The sequence below is a fragment of the Neomonachus schauinslandi genome, chromosome 14 (assembly GCF_002201575.2).
Source record: "Neomonachus schauinslandi chromosome 14, ASM220157v2, whole genome shotgun sequence".
Lineage (NCBI taxonomy): Eukaryota > Metazoa > Chordata > Mammalia > Carnivora > Phocidae > Neomonachus > Neomonachus schauinslandi.
In genome coordinates, this window is record NC_058416.1 from 792,852 (window position 1) to 812,806 (window position 19,955).

At 44.6% G+C, this 19,955-nt stretch overlaps 1 protein-coding gene across 4 annotated transcripts in view; it reads right to left on the minus strand.

The window, feature by feature from the left end:
- Positions 1-19,955, minus strand: part of ATP9B (ATPase phospholipid transporting 9B (putative)) — a 250,338-nt gene that overhangs the window by 76,722 nt on the left and 153,661 nt on the right. For all 4 annotated transcript variants that reach the window (XM_044921226.1, XM_044921227.1, XM_021686168.1 and 1 more), the window contains one exon: positions 15,023-15,183. In XM_044921226.1, coding sequence (XP_044777161.1) covers positions 15,023-15,183 — 161 coding nt within the window. The remainder of the gene's footprint in view (positions 1-15,022; positions 15,184-19,955) is intronic.

The window sequence follows — 19,955 nt, forward strand, 5'->3', positions numbered from 1 at the left end:
CAGCCGCCCAAAAGGGCTCGCGCACTCCTGCCTGCCTGAGGCGTATGTGTAGATCCTAATCTGAGCACAAGTCATTTTAATGAGAAGTTCTATCAAAAGTAATCAAAGCTTTTTCCTGTAAATTGTCATCTATGGGAAATGGCACAGATGCCGTTTTATCTGAATCTCCCCCCAAATTTTTCATTTTGTGACATCTTTAACCTCTTTTCTGGGGTGCGGAGCCCGACATGGGGTCTGAACCCATGACCCCCAAAATCAAGACCCGAGCTGAGACAAAGCGTCGGATGCCCACTGAGTAAGCCATCCAGGCGCCCCATCCACCTCTTCCTGACACACCGTGGATGGCAAGGGACGGCACCAAGATCCTCACTGGCTGAACTCTCCCAACGCTGGGCACGTGGAGGGTGACATTCAAGTCTCTGCTAGGAGTCTGGACCTCTGTCCTGGGCTTGAGACCAGTGTATTCTGTTGCCTGCAGACGATCCTACCTCAGACTCATCACAGATCCCTCTACATGAATATATACCATGGACGGTAACATTCCCCCTTCGTCTTCCGGTGCCAGACAAAACAAAACAGACAAATCTACTCTTTCTCAAGGAGGAGGAAACACTCCTTGGGACCACCTGTCGCCTGAGCCAGAACTGCCGAAGGACTCCAGGTTCCTCTTCCCTTTCATTTCCCTTATCTCAATAATCAACTCTGGCCCGCTCAACCTCCCCAATTCTCTGAACCCTCTTTTTATGCTCCATCAGGAAGAAGCATGGCTAACTGAATTTTACAGGGTTAAGGTCAGGTATGACTTGTACTGATGGTTAATTTCCAAATTTACCAGTTCTGTGATCTTGGACAAACGACCCACTTGATCTGAGCCTCAGTCACAGTACCTGTAAAATGCCCTCTAGGGTAGGGTCACTGTGGGTATTGGCACTAACGCATAAAAGCAGGTTACTGAATTATGTCACTGGAGCAGAAGATCACCGGTCTCCACAGTCGGGAGAAGGTTTTATAGGGAAGATGAGCCCTGAGCTAAAATGGAATGGACCGGGGCGGGCAGCACGTCTGTGCACCACTAGGTGAAGGCAGGTCGTCGGCAAGGCTCCAGAGCTCAGAAGCTATAGATGCTACGTAAGTGGACGAAGGTGGGTGCACACCTAAGTACCCTGAGAGTCCGTTGGAACCGCATCCACCACTGCACACACAAGGGTACACAAAATGGACAGCCCTCGGCCCTAAGCAACAGAAAACCCGGTAAGGTGTGAAAGTAGTTTAAACTGGCATATGCAAAATTCTACATCACATTATTAAGTTTTTGAATGGGTGTGTGAAGATTAGAGATGGAAATGAAGTAGGAGAAATAAATGGAGCATCCGTGTTCCAGATCAACTGAAGCAAAGAAATGCCGGAGCCACAAGGAGAGTCAGAAGTTGCGAACGAGGCAGCGGGACGCCCGGGAGCGGCACCAGGACCTGGGGCCCCCAGAGGGCTCCGAGAACGCACCCTTGCTCCGTGCCACACTTCGGGAGACGGGGGCACAGTAAGGATGGTCTTCAGGGAGACTCACCTCTTCGCCTTCCGTTCAGAGTGATGTCAGCCCCACCTCCTCAACATCCCCCACGATCCAATATTAATCATAGGCTCAGATATCGGGGTGAGTGGCAACAAGGTAATTCAGGCCTTCGCCACCATCCAGAGTTGTTTCGGTGTTTACGTGGGGGGCCACGTGAAATACTGCGTACACTTTGCACCAGCTGGAGCTCAGAGGACCACGAGGGTGTGTGTGTGTGTACTGACAGGTAAAACACACCATATAGCAGCAGCATAAAGGTATTTATGCAGGAGTGAGGCCAAATAACGTGTGTCAATACGTGAAAGGGATAAATATTCCTATTAAAGGGCTAGCACTTCCTGCAGTTCATAAATAAGTAAAAGTACTAATTATATGCAATTTGATACACCTTAAAATCAAATGTCTCTGGTAGTCTAAGAATAAAGGAATGGCAAAGATATATAAGACCCCAAATTAAGCATGTTGGTTGTGTCAAAATATTCATAAGAAAGTTAACCAGGCAAAAAAAGACCAGATGGAAAGGTTGAAGGCAGGGACACCTGGGTGGCTCAGTCAGTTGAGCGTTCGGCTCAGGTCATGATCCCAGGGTCCCGGCATCGAGTCCCCTGCTCAGCGGGGAGCCTGCTTCTCCCTCTGCTTGCCCTTCCTGCCCCTTCCCATGTTTGTGCATGTGGTCTCTCTCTGACAAATAAATAAATAAAATCTTAAAAAAAAAAGAAAAAGAAAAAGAAAAGGTTGAAGGGAGAAAATTAGATGCTTTTCAAGGTTGGAAAAGCTCAGCTCAGCTCTCTACCGAAGGGGACAGTAACCACAGTGAAACCAGGGCAGAGGTTGGAGGGGTGGGAGGAGGCGCCCCCAGCGCCCCCACTATCGTCCCCCGCACACAGAGCGGGGATGAGTCACGCCCTTGCCGGGCTGCAAGGCTGCGGCCGCAGAGGCCCACCCCTGCTCCGAGGTCGGGCCGGGGCACTGGGCCTTGCGGATCCAGGCTATGCACAGTGAGGCCCTGCTGGGTTCTGGGTTCTGGGAGCACCAGTGCACTCTCAGGAGTTTTCCTGAACTGGTTCAAAGAAAGTGTGTAATTACGGGAGCAGAACATGAGCCTGAGGCCACTAACACCATCTGTGTAAGCAAGTGAGGAAGACGGGGCAGAGAAGACACTTGACCCGAAGAAGGCAGGCAGAGTCAGCAGACGGGGAGAAGACCCAGAGGGCACTGGGCTTCTTGTTCGAGACACACCCAACAGGTTGCTCTTCGCATCTTCTTTGCACCTGTTTGACACATAAAGTCCCCCTTTAACTTATACTTAATTTACAAACCGCATCTGTAGATCTTTCATGAAAAAGTACCACAGTCTAATTAAAAGGCAAATGAGATAAATACATTTGCAAACATGAAAGAGCTGCTCATTATTATATGAAAAGACAACACAAACTGAAATAAGAAGAGCCAGAAGGACAAAGTCCTGAAGAGTGAATCCAGCTACTGGTGCAGTAAATACTTTACCCTGCGAAGGAACAGAAGAGACCTCTTGAGGCCACAGCAAGAGTGAGGTGCCCTCAACCCAAGAATGCAAACTCACAACCCCCAGACTCCAGAGCCTGAAACCTCCACCCTCAAGTATATACCAACTCTCGTGGACCAACAGTGATGATAGTGTTTTGCTTTTTTGTAACATTTTTTTTTAAAGCTTTTATTTATTTATTTGACAGAGAGAGACACAGCGAGAGAGGGAACACAAGCAGGGGGAGTGAGAGAGGGAGAAGCAGGCTTTCCGCCGAGCAGGGAGCCCAATGCGGGGCTCGATCCCAGGACCCCGGGACCACGACCCGAGCCGAAGGCAGACGCTTAATGACTGAGCCATCCAGGCGCCCTGCTTTTTTGTAACTTCTAACTTTGAAGTCGTTTTTAGACTCACAGAAGTAGCAAAACCAGGGGAGATCCCGGGTGCTCCCCCAGTGGTGACACCTTAGGCCACGAAACACACTCTCCAAGCAGAACCAGTGTTACAACCCGATTAAGTCAAACACAGGCTTCATTCAGGCTCTGTCAGGTTTGACACACACTCTTCTGCTTTATGTGTCCCAAGGACAGACTCGTGTCACACCCGTCCACCATCGGGTTCAGACAGTTCCATCTCACAGTCCTCAGGTTAATAACTCCCAACAGTGCTAGCTGCCCCCAACCCGAACCCTGGCAACCGCTGAACTGTCCATCATTATAATTTTCTAACTTTAAGAACGTCCTATAAATGCCCAAGTTGTTCGATGTATCAGTACTTTATTCCTTTTTATTAATGGATAGTATTCATTGTATAGATAGACCATAACTTATCCAGGTCACATTTTCTTTAATGTCACCTTGCATTCCCCAAATTTGCTATGATATAGTTGCACTTTGTTGTTAAAACAAAGCCTGCTTCATTCTCAAGAATAAAGTTTATCACATTTGGGGCCTGAAAATTTTACCTACCCTTGGAAAGTACTGCCAACAAAGTTAATCAGAAAGTTTCATTCAAATTTGTCTAACTTTCTTTATACAAAACTGCAAGAAAGTTCTGTGATCTTGGGTAATGGCAGGCTATCCTATTTGAACCAATGTTCCCATTGAAAACAATAAGAAATACTGTATAAAATATTTTTTAGATTTCTTAGAAGAAATAAGGAACTGACTAGATAGTAAGGAATTTCTGGGTTGAACCCTCGTCAGTTTCTACAAAGGTTAAGTGATCATGTGCCAGGCCCCAAGAGTTTGAATTCTCTCTTCAGCAACAGGCTACCTGGGCAGGAGCAAAAACAAAGACCGGGACCATCAAAAGTTGGAGGTCCAACAAAAGGCCCTTCTTTCCACGGGAGGCAGGGCTGTGAGGGGCTACACCATCACACTAAGGGGGAAGCTGGAAAGCGAGGCAGGTGCACGTGGAGATGGCACCAGGCTCACATGATTCAGTGACTGTGAATCTCCAATTTGGGGGAAGATGTTCCAAGACAGGTGGTACCTCCAAGTACACTGCAGAAGCAAGTGTAGAGTTTTCAGAAACACATAACTTCCATCTTTGATCTCACATTACTCATATAATTAGCCTTTCAAATACAATTACCAAAAAAAACCTCCCCAAATAAACCAAAAACAAAACCCAACAACAAACAGCACAGCACTCAGGGGGACCGTACTACGAGCGAGAGCCAGAAGGGAAAAACAAGAGAAAGGACCAACAAAAGCAGCAGATCCCGCACGTGACTGACACAGGCTGTAAAACAGGGAACACAGTGAAAACCAGAAAGACATCTGCACGGAAGAGACAAACATAAAAATGAATAAATCAATGTGATGAAGACACCAAACAGAATTTCCCAAACTAAAAAGTATCAGTAACTGAAATTAAGAACTCAACTGGTTTGAGAGCGGCCCAGATGCAGCCACAGATGAGGTCGGTGACTAGGAAGTCGGATTGATGGTACAAAATGGAGAATGGGGACAGAGGTGGAGAATAGGGAGGAAGAGGGGAAACAAAGAGTGGGGTTAGGACGCTGAACAAGTCTCACATTCGTGTCCCCAAAAGAGAGGGGACAGAGCAGTATATAAGGGGACGACAACCCAGTTTTCTGGGATGGGAAAGGACCGATCCACAGACGCGAGAAATGCACCGAATTCTGAGCATTCTATGAAAAGCAGCTTCTGTCTCCACACAGTGCCCAAGTGCAGAGCAACAACAAGACACAGGTTGGAAAACCGCCGTAGGGTGGAGGGTACCAAGGAGCAGCGTGGGGCACGCAGTGGAATCGTTTCAGGAAGGGAAGCCAAACAGAAATCTAGAGCATTCCAACAAACCCACAGTAAACAAAACAATAAATTTTTGATAGAAGGAAAATCATTCTACATGAAAGGCCTGACGTATAAGAAGAAATGAAGAAACACATGGATACACCAAAATGCATAAGGAATGTAGAAAACGACAGTATCTTTGGGACTTCAGAATGACTTGGATTAAAATACACAACAAAAACGGCACAAGGTCGAAGGGGTGCAGGGAGGTAAACGTTACTCCAGGACAATAACGTAAAGGAAGTAACTACCTGCAGATCTGATAGATTGAGAATAACGATCTCAGTTCACAGGCTAACTGCTAAAAGAACAAATACGGCTTAAAATCTCCCAAACTAGTAGAGAAGAAAGTGGAACTATACAAGAATTATAAAATGGTAAGACAGGAGGAAAATACAGAACAGGTGAGTCATACTAAAAAAACAAAATAAGATGATAGGTTTAAACCAGAAATACAACAGAATCACAGTAACTGTGTAGGCAGTTTGTCTGTCGGAGTAGGTAAAAATGAAACGTAAGAGACACACACACACACACTCACAAAAGGGAAAGTGCAAAATGGAGCAAGCCAAGCCCATTACAGCCAGCCGGCATGGCTATATGAACATAACACGAAGTAGAATTTAATGCAAAAAGCTTTCACAGAGGGGTGCCTGGGTGGCTCAGTGGGTTAAGGGTTTGACTCTTTCAGCTCAGGTCATGGTCTGGGGGTTATGGGGTCAAGCCCCGCGTCAGGCTCTGTGCTCAGCTTGGAGTCTGCTTGAGGATTCTCTCCCTCCTTCTCCCTCTCTCTCCCCCATTCTCTCTAATAAATAACTCTTAAAAAAAAAAAATTTTAGCAGAGATAAAGTCACTTTATAATGAGAAAATGCTTAATTCAGCAGAAATATATAAGTTTAAATTTGTATACTCTGATACCAAAGCCACAAAATATATAATGCCAGCAACAGAATTCCAGAGAAAATAGATTCCCAACACCAATGGGAGATTTCCACCTGACGCTTTGCAAGTGTGACAGAAGGCACAGAAAAGCCAGCAGGGTGTGGAGAAACTGAAAAACAAGATTAACAATCTCGGCCTAACAGACTTGCACACATTCCAGCAATCCAACACCCAGGTTTAAGTCAACCAAACACCCAGCCCTACAATGCGTCTCAGCAATGTTCATGCATCTGAAATGACTAAGATACACTCTTCAACAACAACATAAAAAACTAAATACGAACACAGATAATAATTAGAAAATGCAAATATGCTTATAATAACCACAGGTCAAAGAAGAAATCACAGTGGAAATTCTGTACTGACAGTAACAAAAATACCACATACAGAAGCGTCTGGGATGTAGCCAAAGCAGTATTTCTGTGTGAATTTATAGCCTCAATGACATATTCAGAACGGGAAAAAAGGCTGAAAACTCGTAACTGAGACATCTATCTCAAGAAGAGTAACACAAACCAAAAAAGGTGTGAGGAGAGAAGATAATAAATTAGAGATATATTATATAGCACAAAGAATCAATAAAGCCTAGAGAAGGTTTTCCCAAAAAACTTCTACAGCTTATACACCTACTAGAAGACGGATCAAGAAAAACAGAAAAGAGAAACAAGTATCAAGAGTGAGTGACAAAGATCAACACCACTGACCCTACACATATGAGGCAAAAGGAAAACATTATCAACAGGTTTGTGGGAATACACTTGAATACGGGCACAGGGGACATATTTCCTGAAAACTGTAACTGCAAAACTGACTGAAGAAGAAATTAAAAACTTGAAATCAACTTTTCTAACTATTTAATTATTTACAACTATTTGATAAATATATTTAACCTATTAAAGACACCAACTCTGCCAAATATCTTTTCACAGTAAAAAGTTCAGGCCTCCCTAATGTGTAAATATCAAGGAATAAATCATTATAATTTTACAGAAAATATTTTAGAGAAGAGAAAATGAAAGACCTGTCAACGTAATCATGAGAATGGCATGCCCCTGACACTAAACACCACAAGGAAATTTACAGCAGAGGTTAGTCATATGGACCAATGCAAAAATTCCACAAAAATTACAGTGGGATCCAGTAACACAAAAAGGATGGTATATCATGATTAAGTTGCATCTTTTCCCCAAAGAATAAAGGCAGGCACCCCATTGGAAAGTCAAACAATATAATTTTTCATATTAAAATATTAAGGAAAAATTTAAAGATAAAATATCATTTCAATAGATTTAAAAAATCTATCGAAAACTATATTCATAATTTTAAAACAAATTTTAGCAAAATAGTAATAGGAAAAACTTCCTCAGGGGGCTCCTGGGTGGCTCAATCAGTTAAGCGTCTGCCTTCGGCTCAGGTCATGATCTCAGGGTCCTGGGATCGAGCCCCGCAAAGGGCTCCCTGCTCAGAGGGAGTCTGTTGCTTCTCCCTCTCCCTCTGCTGCTCCCCACCTGCCCCCCGCTCGTGCTCTCTCTCTTGCTCACTCAAATAAATAAGATCTTTAAAAAAAAAAAAAAACTTCCTTAGTATAAAAAGGGTTTCTATAAAAATGTATAGCATACTTGATGAAATCTTGGAAGTTTTGCCTTTTACGTTGGAAACAAAAACAGAGTCTATTATTAGTACTTCTGCTTAATGTTATATCAGGAATCTTTGATACAGCAATAAGGAAAAGAAATAAATGGTGCAGGAATCAAAACTGTCATTATTTACTGATGATACAATTACCTATAGAGAAAATCCAATAAGCCACAGATTAATAATTGAAATCAATAAAGTTTTACCAAAACTGATGGATTCAATCATTTTATAGAAGTCATCTGATTTCTCCATACCAGTAACAAATACAAAGGAAACAGTTCTTTCAAAACCTACAGTATTTACAACAGCATTTGAAAAATATCAAGTATCTAAGAATAGCTCTAATAAAAGTTGTGCAAGATTTCTAAGAAATTTTTTAAAATTTGAGATACTGAATACCTAAAAAATTAAGAGAGTTATGTTGGGGCGCCTGGGTGGCTCAGTCGGTTGAGCAGCTGACTCATGATTTCGGCTCAGTTCATGATCTCAGGGTCACAGGATCGAGCCCTGTGTTGGGCTCCACGGTCAGCAGGGAGTCTGCTTGAGATTCTCTCCCTCTGCCCGCCCACCCCCCCCAATAAATAAATACATCGTTTTTTTGTTTTTGTTTTTTTTAGATTTTATTTATTTGACAGAGAGAGACATAGCAAGAGAGTGAGCACAAGCAGGGGGAGTGGGAGAGGGAGAAGCAGGCTCCCCGCGGAGCAGGAGCCCGATGTGGGGCTCGATTCCAGGACCCTGAGATCATGACCTGAGCTGAAGGCAGACGCTTAATTAATTACTGAGCCACCCAGGCGCCCCTAAATAAAAAAATCTTAAAGAAAAATTTAGAGATAGGCTAGATTCATGGTCTGGAAGATATAGTATTAAATGCAAACAGCCAGTGAGAACAAGGCTGCTCTTGAAGAGCACAAGGAGGAAGGCCCTTTCTAGAGAACCACTAACTCGGGACAAAGGTGTGTGAGTTCTGGCTCAGGAACAGGCAAACCCCCCAAGGGGACAGCACAGGAGACCCAGAGCGGCCTATGCGTGTCTCAGTCCTAGCGTATGACAGAGGGGCTCTCGTCACTGAGGAACAGTCTTTCTTACAAGGCATGCTGAGACAACTGGTGTGGCAGTGATACATGAAAATCCTGTTTCACGCTATAAAAAAAGGTTGTCAAAGACAACGCTGCTATGCTTTCAGAAGCTAATGCAGGAGGACAGCTCCATCATCCGGAGCACAGAACAGCTTCCTAAACAACATACAGAGAGAGTGTAACCAACAGCAAAAAAGACTTATAAATTTGACTATGCAAAATTAACATTTTTTCATAATTTCACCAATAGTAAAAATTCAAGCTATAGATTGAGAAAGACTATCAGTAAAACATGGACCTGAAAAGAACACCCGTATCCTGCCCAGTAGGGCCAACTCTTTCAGGTTAGGAGAGCTGGGGACAGTCTTCTGTGACTGGATGCTCCACTCTCTGGGCCTGTAGGTCCAGGCCTGCACACCTGTGGCCTCAGTGATTCTTCCTTTCTCTGCAAGGGTAGCACCAGTTTGCAGCAGGGCAGCTCTATCAGCCTGTTTCCTGCCTGTCAGATTTGGGGGGTCCAACAGGCTTCCCTCATTTTAGCCTGTCTCTTGTTCCTTCCAGCTCAAGCTGGTAATGCTCCTGCTGATCCAGGATTCTCAAAAACTCTGTGTGTCTCCCATGTGTGTTACAGGGGTCCACACGATCTGACAAGAGGCTTCTGCACACATCTCTCCTGGATAACCCCATCCGCTCCAGGCTCCGGCCAAGTGGGTGAGTGAGTCCATGAGTCACATACCTAACCTCTTCAGCAAAAAGCTGTCCAGCGACACCCCTGGCCTCTATCCTGTGCATGCTTTACAAACCGTGAATTTTCTAATATTAGTATCTTTTGCAATCTGGATAGGCTGCAAATTTCCACCACCATTGACTGGTTTCCTAGGTTGGAAACACTTTTTTCCCCAAGCATGCTAAATGGAAAAGGAGGCCCTCCTGAGATGTTAAGAGAGTTAATTTCTAGGTTCTGAAGCAAATTCTGTACCCATGTTACCTGAAATTTTCGATACTCGATTCTTACTGTGCTGCACTCTGAGCAGAGCTGGCTACTCACTCCTTCGGGCAGTTAGGTGGCAGAATGGGGGCCCCGCTGCCCAAGCCACAGGGCCCCCACTGACTGCGGTGCTTTAGACAAGACGGGCCCACGTGTTTCTCAGAAGGGACAGAGTCCTCACTGTCAGCACCTTTCTACCCCCATCACCCACGCGTGCCCCCGTGAGAGTAAAGGTCCCTCTGACCCAGCACTGATAGGAGTTTTCTGGACCATCAGCGAGAACACGACACAACAATTGGAAAGCATGTGGGGAGAAGAGCTACTGAACCAAAAAGCAACCACAACTGCCTGGCCTGACGGGGCCACGAAGAACTCTGACGGTTTGTGTTTTGTTACGAGTGACACAAACAATGCAGGGAACATATATCCATTTCAATTACAAGAGTTAAACCCTGAAATGTTTTCCTTGAAAGACAAAGTAAATTATATCAGGTGGCTCAAAAATATTTTATTCTGTCAAGAAAAATTTCTATGTTTGTTAAATTTGAAAAGCCTTTGAACCAACCAAACACACCAGAAACAGACTCACAGACACAGAGAACAAATGGGTGGTTACTACAGGGAAGAGTGAAGCAGGTGAAGGGGATTAACAAGTACGAACCTCCAGTTAAAAAATAAGGGGGTCAGGGCGCCTGGGTGGCTCAGTCGGTTGAGCGACTGCCTTCGGCTCAGGTCATGATCCCAGGGTCCTGGGATCGAGCCCCACATCGGGCTCCCTGCTCTGCGGGGAGCCTGCTTCTCCCTCTCCCACTCCCCCTGCTTGTGTTCCCTCTCTCGCTGTGTCTCTCTCTGTCAAATAAATAAATAAAATCTTAAAAAAAAAAAAAAAAATAAGGGGGTCACAGGGATGAGACGTGCAGCACCGGGAGGGTCGCTGGTAAGACTGTAGTAACTGCATGGCCACCGACGGTGAGCGGACTTACTGCAGGGAGCATCTGCTAAGGCACGGAGTTGCCCAAACCCTATGCTGGACACCTGAAACTAATGTAACACTGTACTTCCATTAAAAACATGTGTTAGGTCAATAGAGGAAAAAGCACTTAACTTTCCAAAATTGTGTACTTTCAAAAAAAAATTTTTTTTAAATCTATCCTTTATTAAATTGAAAAGCGTATTTAGCAAATACTAAAACATATTACTATTCATATTTTATGGAAACTTTGCAAAAGGAAAACAAACTTTGTTGAATCAAATGTAAACATGAATTCCCTAAATCAGCATCCTAGGCTTTTCACATTTTACAGTTTTCATTCCTTCTGCCACATTTGTCTAACTGCATTCTCAAACTGTGAAAAACAAGGCAAAGGATCGTGTTGAAGTAGGCGTGAGACATTTTGGAGCTAAAAAGAGGTGCAGGTATAATTCTGTCTAGTAAGTCTCTCACACTTGACTGAACATGTAAATATAAAACTGTTGACTGGAGGGGCACCTGGGTGGCTCAGTCACTGAGCATCTGCCTTCGGCTCAGGTCATGATCCCGGGGTCCTGGGATCGAGCCCCGCATCGGGCTCCCTGCTCGGCGGGGAGCCTGCTTCTCTCTGCCTCTGCCTCTCTCTCTCTCTCTCTCCCTCTCATGAATAAATAAATAAAAACTTAAAAAAAAAAAAAAAAAGAGTTTCTTATGGGGCGCCTGGGTGGCTCAGTCGTTAAGTATCTGCCTTCGGCTCAGGTCATGATCCCGGGGTCCTGGGATCGAGCCCCGCATCGGGCTCCCTGCTCCGCGGGAAGCCTGCTTCTCCCTCTCCCACTCCCCCTGCTTGTGTTCCCTCTCTCGCTGTGTCTCTCTCTGTCAAATTAATAAATAAAATTAAAAAAAACAACAACAAAAACATCTGTTGACTGCAAAACCAGAACAAGACGAACTTGCAGAAACTTAGTACATTCCTCATTTTGTAAAGACTTTTAAAAAGGCTATATAAGCTAAACAACAACAAACAAAGGTCTGTTTTTGTGTAAATGCTGGTATATTTATATATATATAAATATGCACATTCATATTTATAAGTCTGTATATGTACACGTATCTGAAAAGTTTTATAGTTCTTATCAATAGTAAAATTACAGATAATACCTATTTCTTTCTCTTGTTATCAGGTATTATCTAATTTTTTACTATAAGTATAGATACGACTGAAATACAAAAAAAAAACACTGAAAATTAGTATCGGCCTAAAAATGCTTATAATGTATTATATTTCGTAACTATAGTTCATTTTTCCTGTTAATTTGACAAAAGAAATGTGAAGTCTCTTTATACTGTCATTATGCTGAACAAATGAGAGTCCAAAGGAATAAAATATTTCATTAAAAAATATAATAAAAATTTGAATAGTGTTCAGCGGCTTCCACCAGTTAAATACGGAAGTGCACCAGAAAAAAGAAGGCCCACTAGGCCTTCTGCACTGTATGAGAGTCTTGAAAGGGACAACATAAAAACACCTTAGAACTGACAAAAGCAACACAAATGAAGAAAAATAAGATTAATGAAGCAAAAGCACAAACCAAGGCAAAACAAAACAACACAGGATTTACTAAGAAAATAGGTGTTTGCTTGATGGATGCAGGAGCAGGAGACTTCTGTTGGCAGTTGAAGAAGAGAGGAGTGTGCTAACAAGCTAACATCTGCAGGCCGGTCCCTGTGGACACAGCCTGAGCAGGCGAGGAGGGGCTCCCACCAGGCAGGGGGGCTCGCACCGGGGAGGGGGGCTCACACCGGGCAGGGGGGTTGGTTCACACCGGGCAGAGGGGTTGGTTCACACCGGGCAGGAGGGCTCGCACCGGGCAGGGGGTTCCTGTTGAGCAGTGGGGCCCCAAGCTCACACCTTCCAGCACTAAGTGCTGCTGGTACCTAGTGGGCTGTGTTTGGGGTGCTAGGCATGTGGCCTTCTTTCCCGTGGGGAATTGTAGAAGGAATCCTTGTCGGCCTCGGACTCGAGTCAGGAAGCTCCTGGGGAAAGCTGTGACATTCATTCAAAGCAGAAATGACATCAAGGTCCTTGATCCAGGGAGCAACAACGCCAAGCTAAATCAGCAGCTACAATCCACAGAAATGGGTGGTTGAGCAGACACAGAGAGTAAGGGAAGGGAGGCTTCCAAGGCTGCTTTTGGGAAACATACCCGCTGGTGTGCTACGTCTGGCCGTTCTTTCCACGCGCTGCACTGAGGACGTGGTGCGTGCCATGCACCAGGCTGGGGCTGCTGGAGCGGCGGTAAGCTGAGCCAAGGCGCTCTCTGCCGGGTTCCACGCACGCTTCGGGCCTACGACCGCGTCCACGTCCCCATGGGACACTGGGCAATGTGCCCGGCACAGATCAGGGCTGTGGGGGGATGGTGACTAGGCATCCGGGCTGAATGCGTTCAGACCAGGAACCACCCGCTGGACCATCCCATCTGAAGGGTCAGTTCTGGGAAGACTGATCAGTAGCTATATTCTGCCTGTTTCCACTTACCCAGCGAGTTTCTGGGGACAAAGCTCTGTCACCAGAGCGCCCTGCTGGCACTCGGTACGCATCTAGGTGCTGACGATGACACCGCCTGACAGCTCGAGCGATGGTCTGCACACTCGCAGCTCCTCAGAGCAGGGCAGGACCTCTGTGACGGTCCGTTCAGTGGGGGTGAGACGAGCCCTGGGGCACGCCCTGCACTCTGCTCTAAGCACGGAGCCAAACGCAGCCCCTATCCTCACGGAGCGTGGTGAGCACAGAGCGTCAGAATAGCAAGACCAAGTATCAGTGACCAGTGGAGACGTCAGCAGAATTAAATCAGGCTGCCGTGATACCAAGAGGCTGGCTGGCAGTGAGCACTGAGCCCAGGTTAGGAGAGGCTTCCTGCAGCACACACGGCTGAGAAGGGCCAAGCCTGGAGTGTGGTGTGGGGGTGGAGGGAGGCGCACAGGGCTGGGAAGGCAGGCTGGCCCCATCAGGCATGACGCTGAGGCGGTCAAGGGGAGAGTGTCCACGGGAGCAGGTGTTCCAGTTCCAGCAGAAACAGCCGTGAATGCCCACGACTGCATGTTCTCGGAGGGGCGGAGACGAGCTCCCCGTCTCAACCAGCGAGTGGGGGCTGGATGGAGCGGGCTGTACACAGGACACTTTCGTGGGCACGGCACCCGGGGGCACGCCACAGCCCCGCTTTAGAGACGTACGTAAGTGGAAGGGACAGCACCTTTAGACAAACTTTTGGAGAAAGCTGGTCTGTAAAGAAGCCTTTCCCTTCAGAATGTTTCCATCCTTGCGCAAGGCTGTTCTAGTCTACGTTACTCTGCTCTGGGTTACAGAAGATGCTTATTCTAGCTTCATGCTTTATACATGATTAGGCTTGAACTGCTCATTCATGTAAAAATTTTCAGTCATATATATGAAGCATTTTTTTAAAATATACTTTGTGGAAATATTTTAGAATGGACTTATATATATCCGTACTGTAAATATTAGTAAACTCATTAGACATCTAATATTAACTATTTAGATCCCAATTTCAAGTTAAATGAGTTATCATTTTGAAAAATTGTCATATTAAAGTCTGTCTTACTCAATATTTTATCTCACTTGACAGATATATTAGATGGTTTCTGAAATATAACTTAGTGACACATATAATCCAGAGGTACTAGAAGTAAAGTCTACTGGCAGTAAACAAAACTGTTTGTTTTATCAAGAAATATCTCCCAATTCTTGAATATACTATCAAAACATTCATATAAGGAAAAGCACCAGATTTCTAGATTATTCTAACAAAACTGACTTTGCCCCCCCAAAATATTATTTTCTATAGAAGCATTCCTTAAGATTCATCAGAGTTGTTGGCTCCTTCCTCTTTAGCTTTGTGTGGATAACTTCTTCCATGCTGACAAAGATAAATTTCAATAAAATCAAACTCAATGAAACCAGTTACTTGTTTTCTCTTAATTCTTACACCTACCTGATGGGAATGATGTAGGAGAAGAGGAGGAGGAACCGAAACAGGTTGCGGTACCACGGGCCTACAAATCCTTGTAAGGTTACCATAACCACCGAGAGAGCAACTAAAGCCACAAACAGTGCTTTGGTCAGCTGATTGAGTTCAAGGTCCAACAAACCAACCTGAAAGAAAAACACAGAATTAGGGCATAACCATAATGTCCTTAACATGACTAATGTGAATACGTGATAGTGATGAATGACACCCTTAAATTCCCTCTTGTACTGACCTTAACTATAATGAAATACAAAATGGTATTAACTTTACTCTTCTCCTGAAAAGCCTCTTAGAGATTTAAGCAGAATTTCTGAAAGGGAGTCATGATCCCCAGGAAATTCCCAGAAAGGATTTACTGAGACAACGGGAGTCCAGGGTATCCAACCAAAAAACACCCAGATCCTTTCTCAAGATGAAGATGCTATGACAGCCGACTGGGGCAGACTGGGACAGGGGGTGGGGGCGCAGAGGACGGCAGAGACTTGCTCAGTCTGTGGAGAGTGGATGTGTGTGCCTCTCTGCATGTGCTATGCCAGCTACCTGATGCTTAAGTGCATTCCACGTAAGGATTTTATGTTCACGTAGAGGCTCCCAGGAATAGGACAGTGTCTGTCATCCCTCTCTGCCAGGAAGGTCTCTAAAAAAACCTTCTCTGAATCAAGCAGAAAAGCAACAGACAAGGTAGTTAGCTTGACTGAATACCTTTTTAATGTGCACAAATCCTACACTTTAGGTTCTCCCAAAAAGGTATACAACCCCAAATTCATTCTGTGGATCGTGTCCTAGCTGAGCAGACCGTGAGGGGAAGCTATGTCCATGGGAATGAACTCATTTTGGGGTGCATTCTGTGTGGGATCTTGCAAACGGTGAGAAGCAGTGTTCATTGCTCAAGTCAGAAGTGGTCTCAAGCTCTGGTGGTCCGCACGCTGCCCTCCCCTGCTAAGTTGCCTGGTTGAAGGACCACAGTGTGGTACAGCATGTGGGTGGACACAGGGGTGGGGTCTTGGGCTTTGCAAAAAGGCTTCAGAACCACACAGTGGGAGAGGTGGGGTCGCACAGCAATGATATTTCCTCGGGAATCAAAATGTAGGCTCATCTGAATGCTGGCTCTGCCACCTCACAGTAGGACCTTGGGCAAACTGTACACCCATTTTCTTATCTGTAAAACAGGGTTACAGAAGTGCCTCCCTAACAAGACTCAGGGGGTTAAAGACGAAGTACAGCTCCTGGGACAAAGTAAGCCCACACACGTTTTCCTGTTCTCGTTCTTTGAGTTAGGAACCACTGAGATCTGAATCTGCATTTCCCACCTCTGTGGCCTTGGCCTTACCCTGCCTACCCTCGCTTTTCTCATCCCCAAGCTGCGGCTCCCCACCTGCTAACCAGGTGGGCTCCCTGCCGGCCATGGAGAACCCACAGTCGCCCCTGGTGACTGCCCACCCTGCCTACTCCTCACTCACGGGACCGTGACGGGGACCGAGTCCTACCACCCCTGTCAGTTCACCACCATCTGAGCTCCTCCCGAATCTCGTACAAATTGTGAAAGAGAGTAATCTAAAAAGAAAGTGATTGCCATAACTTTGACAAAATAAACGAGATACTACAATTCTCAAACTAAAACGTTTGAGAATTACTGAGCTAATTAATTAGTAACTTGGTTTATTTTTTAGTACTTTTGAAAACCCCTAATTTTGGCCAAAACGAGGTTAGCTTTCCCCATGTCTCAGTCTTTGGTCTGTATCTGGTTGTGATTGACATCTGCCACAGACTTGCATGAAAACATTCGAACCCATAGTTAGAAAAAAACACCAAATTTTGTCAGAAAGTGCAGCTAAGTGTAGCTAGGACGAAATCCACTCATTAAATAAATGGAAATGTCTACTGAGCTTTCCGCTACAGTGTAAGGTGATGAAAAATGAGCCCACTTGAGATTCCACCTGCAAGAAACAGCCAGTCTAGTAGGAAAAATAAGATGAAGACCAGTGATTAAATTGCAAAACACCAAGTTTTCTTGTCTAACCCAGCTGCTGCCGGATGCCACTCCTAGGCCTTTACGAACAGCCTGGAAACACGGGAACCACAAGAAGCCAGAAGGAACCCCTGCCGTTTGTCTAGAGCCCGGGTTCCACCTGCTCACCCACCAGGACACGGCGGTGTGCGCGTCCTGGGCGGGGCTCGGGAATCCCGCGACAGGCCCCGCCCCGTGGCCCCGCCCCACCCCAGAGGCCCCGCCCCTGTGGCCCCGCCCCCGGGAAGAAAGCGCGGGGCCTGTGGACCGTGGTGCGGTCCGGGGTCGCCTGCTGAGCCTGCGGGCCAGGGGTCCGCGCGAGGCCCTCCACCTGCAGGCCCCTCCCCAGGGGACGGGCAGGCTGCACGGGAGCCCTTGCGAGCTTCTGGAAACTTCCGGCAGGCCGCCCGGTAAGAGCCCTCGAGAACCGGGCGCTCAAGAGCGCGCCCGGATTTACCCACCGCGTTTAAAGAGCAGCACAACGAGGACAAGTATCTTGCAATTTCCGCTACTTCAACTACTACATAGTTTATGCTTGAATTATTGAGAAAAATAGGTTTTTGGAATAGAATGAAGAAAAATTACGCTGAGGAAGTAGAGCATGTTTCAAAGCCCAGACCCTTCTGCTGTGACAAAGGAGGCCTGAGTGTCAGGCCTCGCCGAGGGTCAGATGAAGTCATTATTCATTCAGTCAGGGAAAAAAGACTCAATTACCTCAACCTAAAGATGCTATCAATGAATGCAAAGTGCGTATTTTACTCTATTCATCCAAATCCCATTAAAAAGTGAAAGGAATGATTTAATCTGGCCTTGCAGAGTTGGTCTTTCTTCTGTAATAAAATAAAGAATCACTGTCTTGCAAAATGCATAACCACTACCTCACACTCTCCCAGCAGTGAAAGGCTGTAAAAGCTGGGACAAAAACAGTCAGAAATGAATACAGTTTCCTTTGAAAAAATGCCACCTATAGGACCGCAACGAAAAGCAGCCCCCTGCCCACTGCGATGCAGATAACTCCAAGTATTCATACCTTTCTGACTGACCAGGACGCGGGGGCTCAACCGCCTGACTGCCGCTCGGCGCGGTCCTCCCCCACACCCCTCGGGTCCAAAGGGAAGCTTCATCACTTTGAACTTTTTAAGTTTACGGAGCAAAATACAACTTTTCAGTAACGGGTTGTTCTTTGCATTCTTTCAGGTAGCCCTTGTTGAACTATGATTATTCTTCCTGGAAAATCACTGCAACCAAGCTACAGTACATAGCATCATCTAAATTTGTTTTTGTTTTTTTTTTTTGTCAATTCTAATAAAGCCCACTTTTAGTTAATAGTTAATATTTTTATACTCGTTTCTCTAAAACATGCTTAAAAAGTCTCTACAACTCGCTTAAAATGCAATCTGGACTCTTAAAAACAATATTCAGTATAAAAACTAGTTAACTTGTAAACTTACAGGTTTTATAAAGAAGACGGTAACTTCACTTTTGATGTGAATCTCTTCCTTCTTTAAAAAATTTCTTTAAACACCTGAACAGACCAAATACCTTTTGCTATGATTGTAAAACCTTTCCACCCATAAAATATATTATTAATCACTCGAAGTAATTATGACTGTACAAGAAAAGGTAAATTATGTACACTAGCAAGCAATTTTCAACATTTATTGTAATTTCCTATATTAGTAAAGCAAATTTTCTTCTACTTGTCATAACATTTGTTTTACTTGAAACAACTGTGATAACAAAATTAAATACGCTACTGGAAATTTTAATCTCCAAGGGAAAATTTGTGCATAATGTCTAAGATACCACAATGGTTCTGCAAAGGGGCTGTTCTAGGATAATGAACACAATAATTGCCTGTATAATCTAAAATGCTACTAATAGCAACAATCACAAATCCATTTAGCTCCTCTTTAATTTATGTACCAAGTTTTAAATAGCTAATGGTTCTCAGTAAAATAATGGTTTATACCAACAATAAAGGGTAAATACGGTATTCTCCTGCTTAATCAAGAAAAGATCAGTCAGGTTTTTGTAAATGGACGAATGAGAGCCCGCCTTATCTCTGAGAGGCAGCGCTGTCCCATCCATCTCAAAGTTAAACCCCTACCGCGCTACCAGGTCCCTAAGAAGTCAATGTACACCCCAAACCGGAACAAAGGTCTCGTGCTATACAAACTTAGTAAGAGACAAAACAACGGGCCTCGACACCCACTAAGTGCTGACCATATGGTATTATCCCTGGAGGAGCATGGTGTGAACATCAAAATGCTTTCACCATTCTTTTAAAACTCACATTTAACTTACCTGTTACACAGAGTATTTTAGAATAACAAAACAGTAAGATGTGAAATGTCAAAAAGCCAATTTAAACTCTTGCAAGGAGCTAAATATTATTTTAATTTGTCCTATATTATCCCTGTACATGGATCACATTTTGAAACACAGAAAAGCCTCCAATCTAAAAGCCTAATAGCTAATTTTACTCAAGACGACTCTACACAGGCAGAAGTACGGCGTTATACACGAAAGATCACTTAGGGAAAAAAATAACGTTGTTAATGCTGTTTATCTTTTAGCAGCTGAATACTCTTGGACCAGCCCACCAGTTCCTCATCATTCAGAATTTGGATTCTGACTAGAAAACTGAGACAGGGCAACACTTTAACCTAATTGAAATTCCTATAAAAAGCACATTCCTTTTAAATATCTTTGAAACAAATCAGCCCTATAATTTCCACTTTTAGTAGAATCTTAAGAAACAAGAAAAAAATAAGTAATCTTCAGACCTTCATTTGTACTTACGTATTTCAAATAACTGAAATTCATTTAACTCCTAAATCTTACAGCAATAACTTTTTCCATTTTGGAGTTTAAATTAAAAGTATG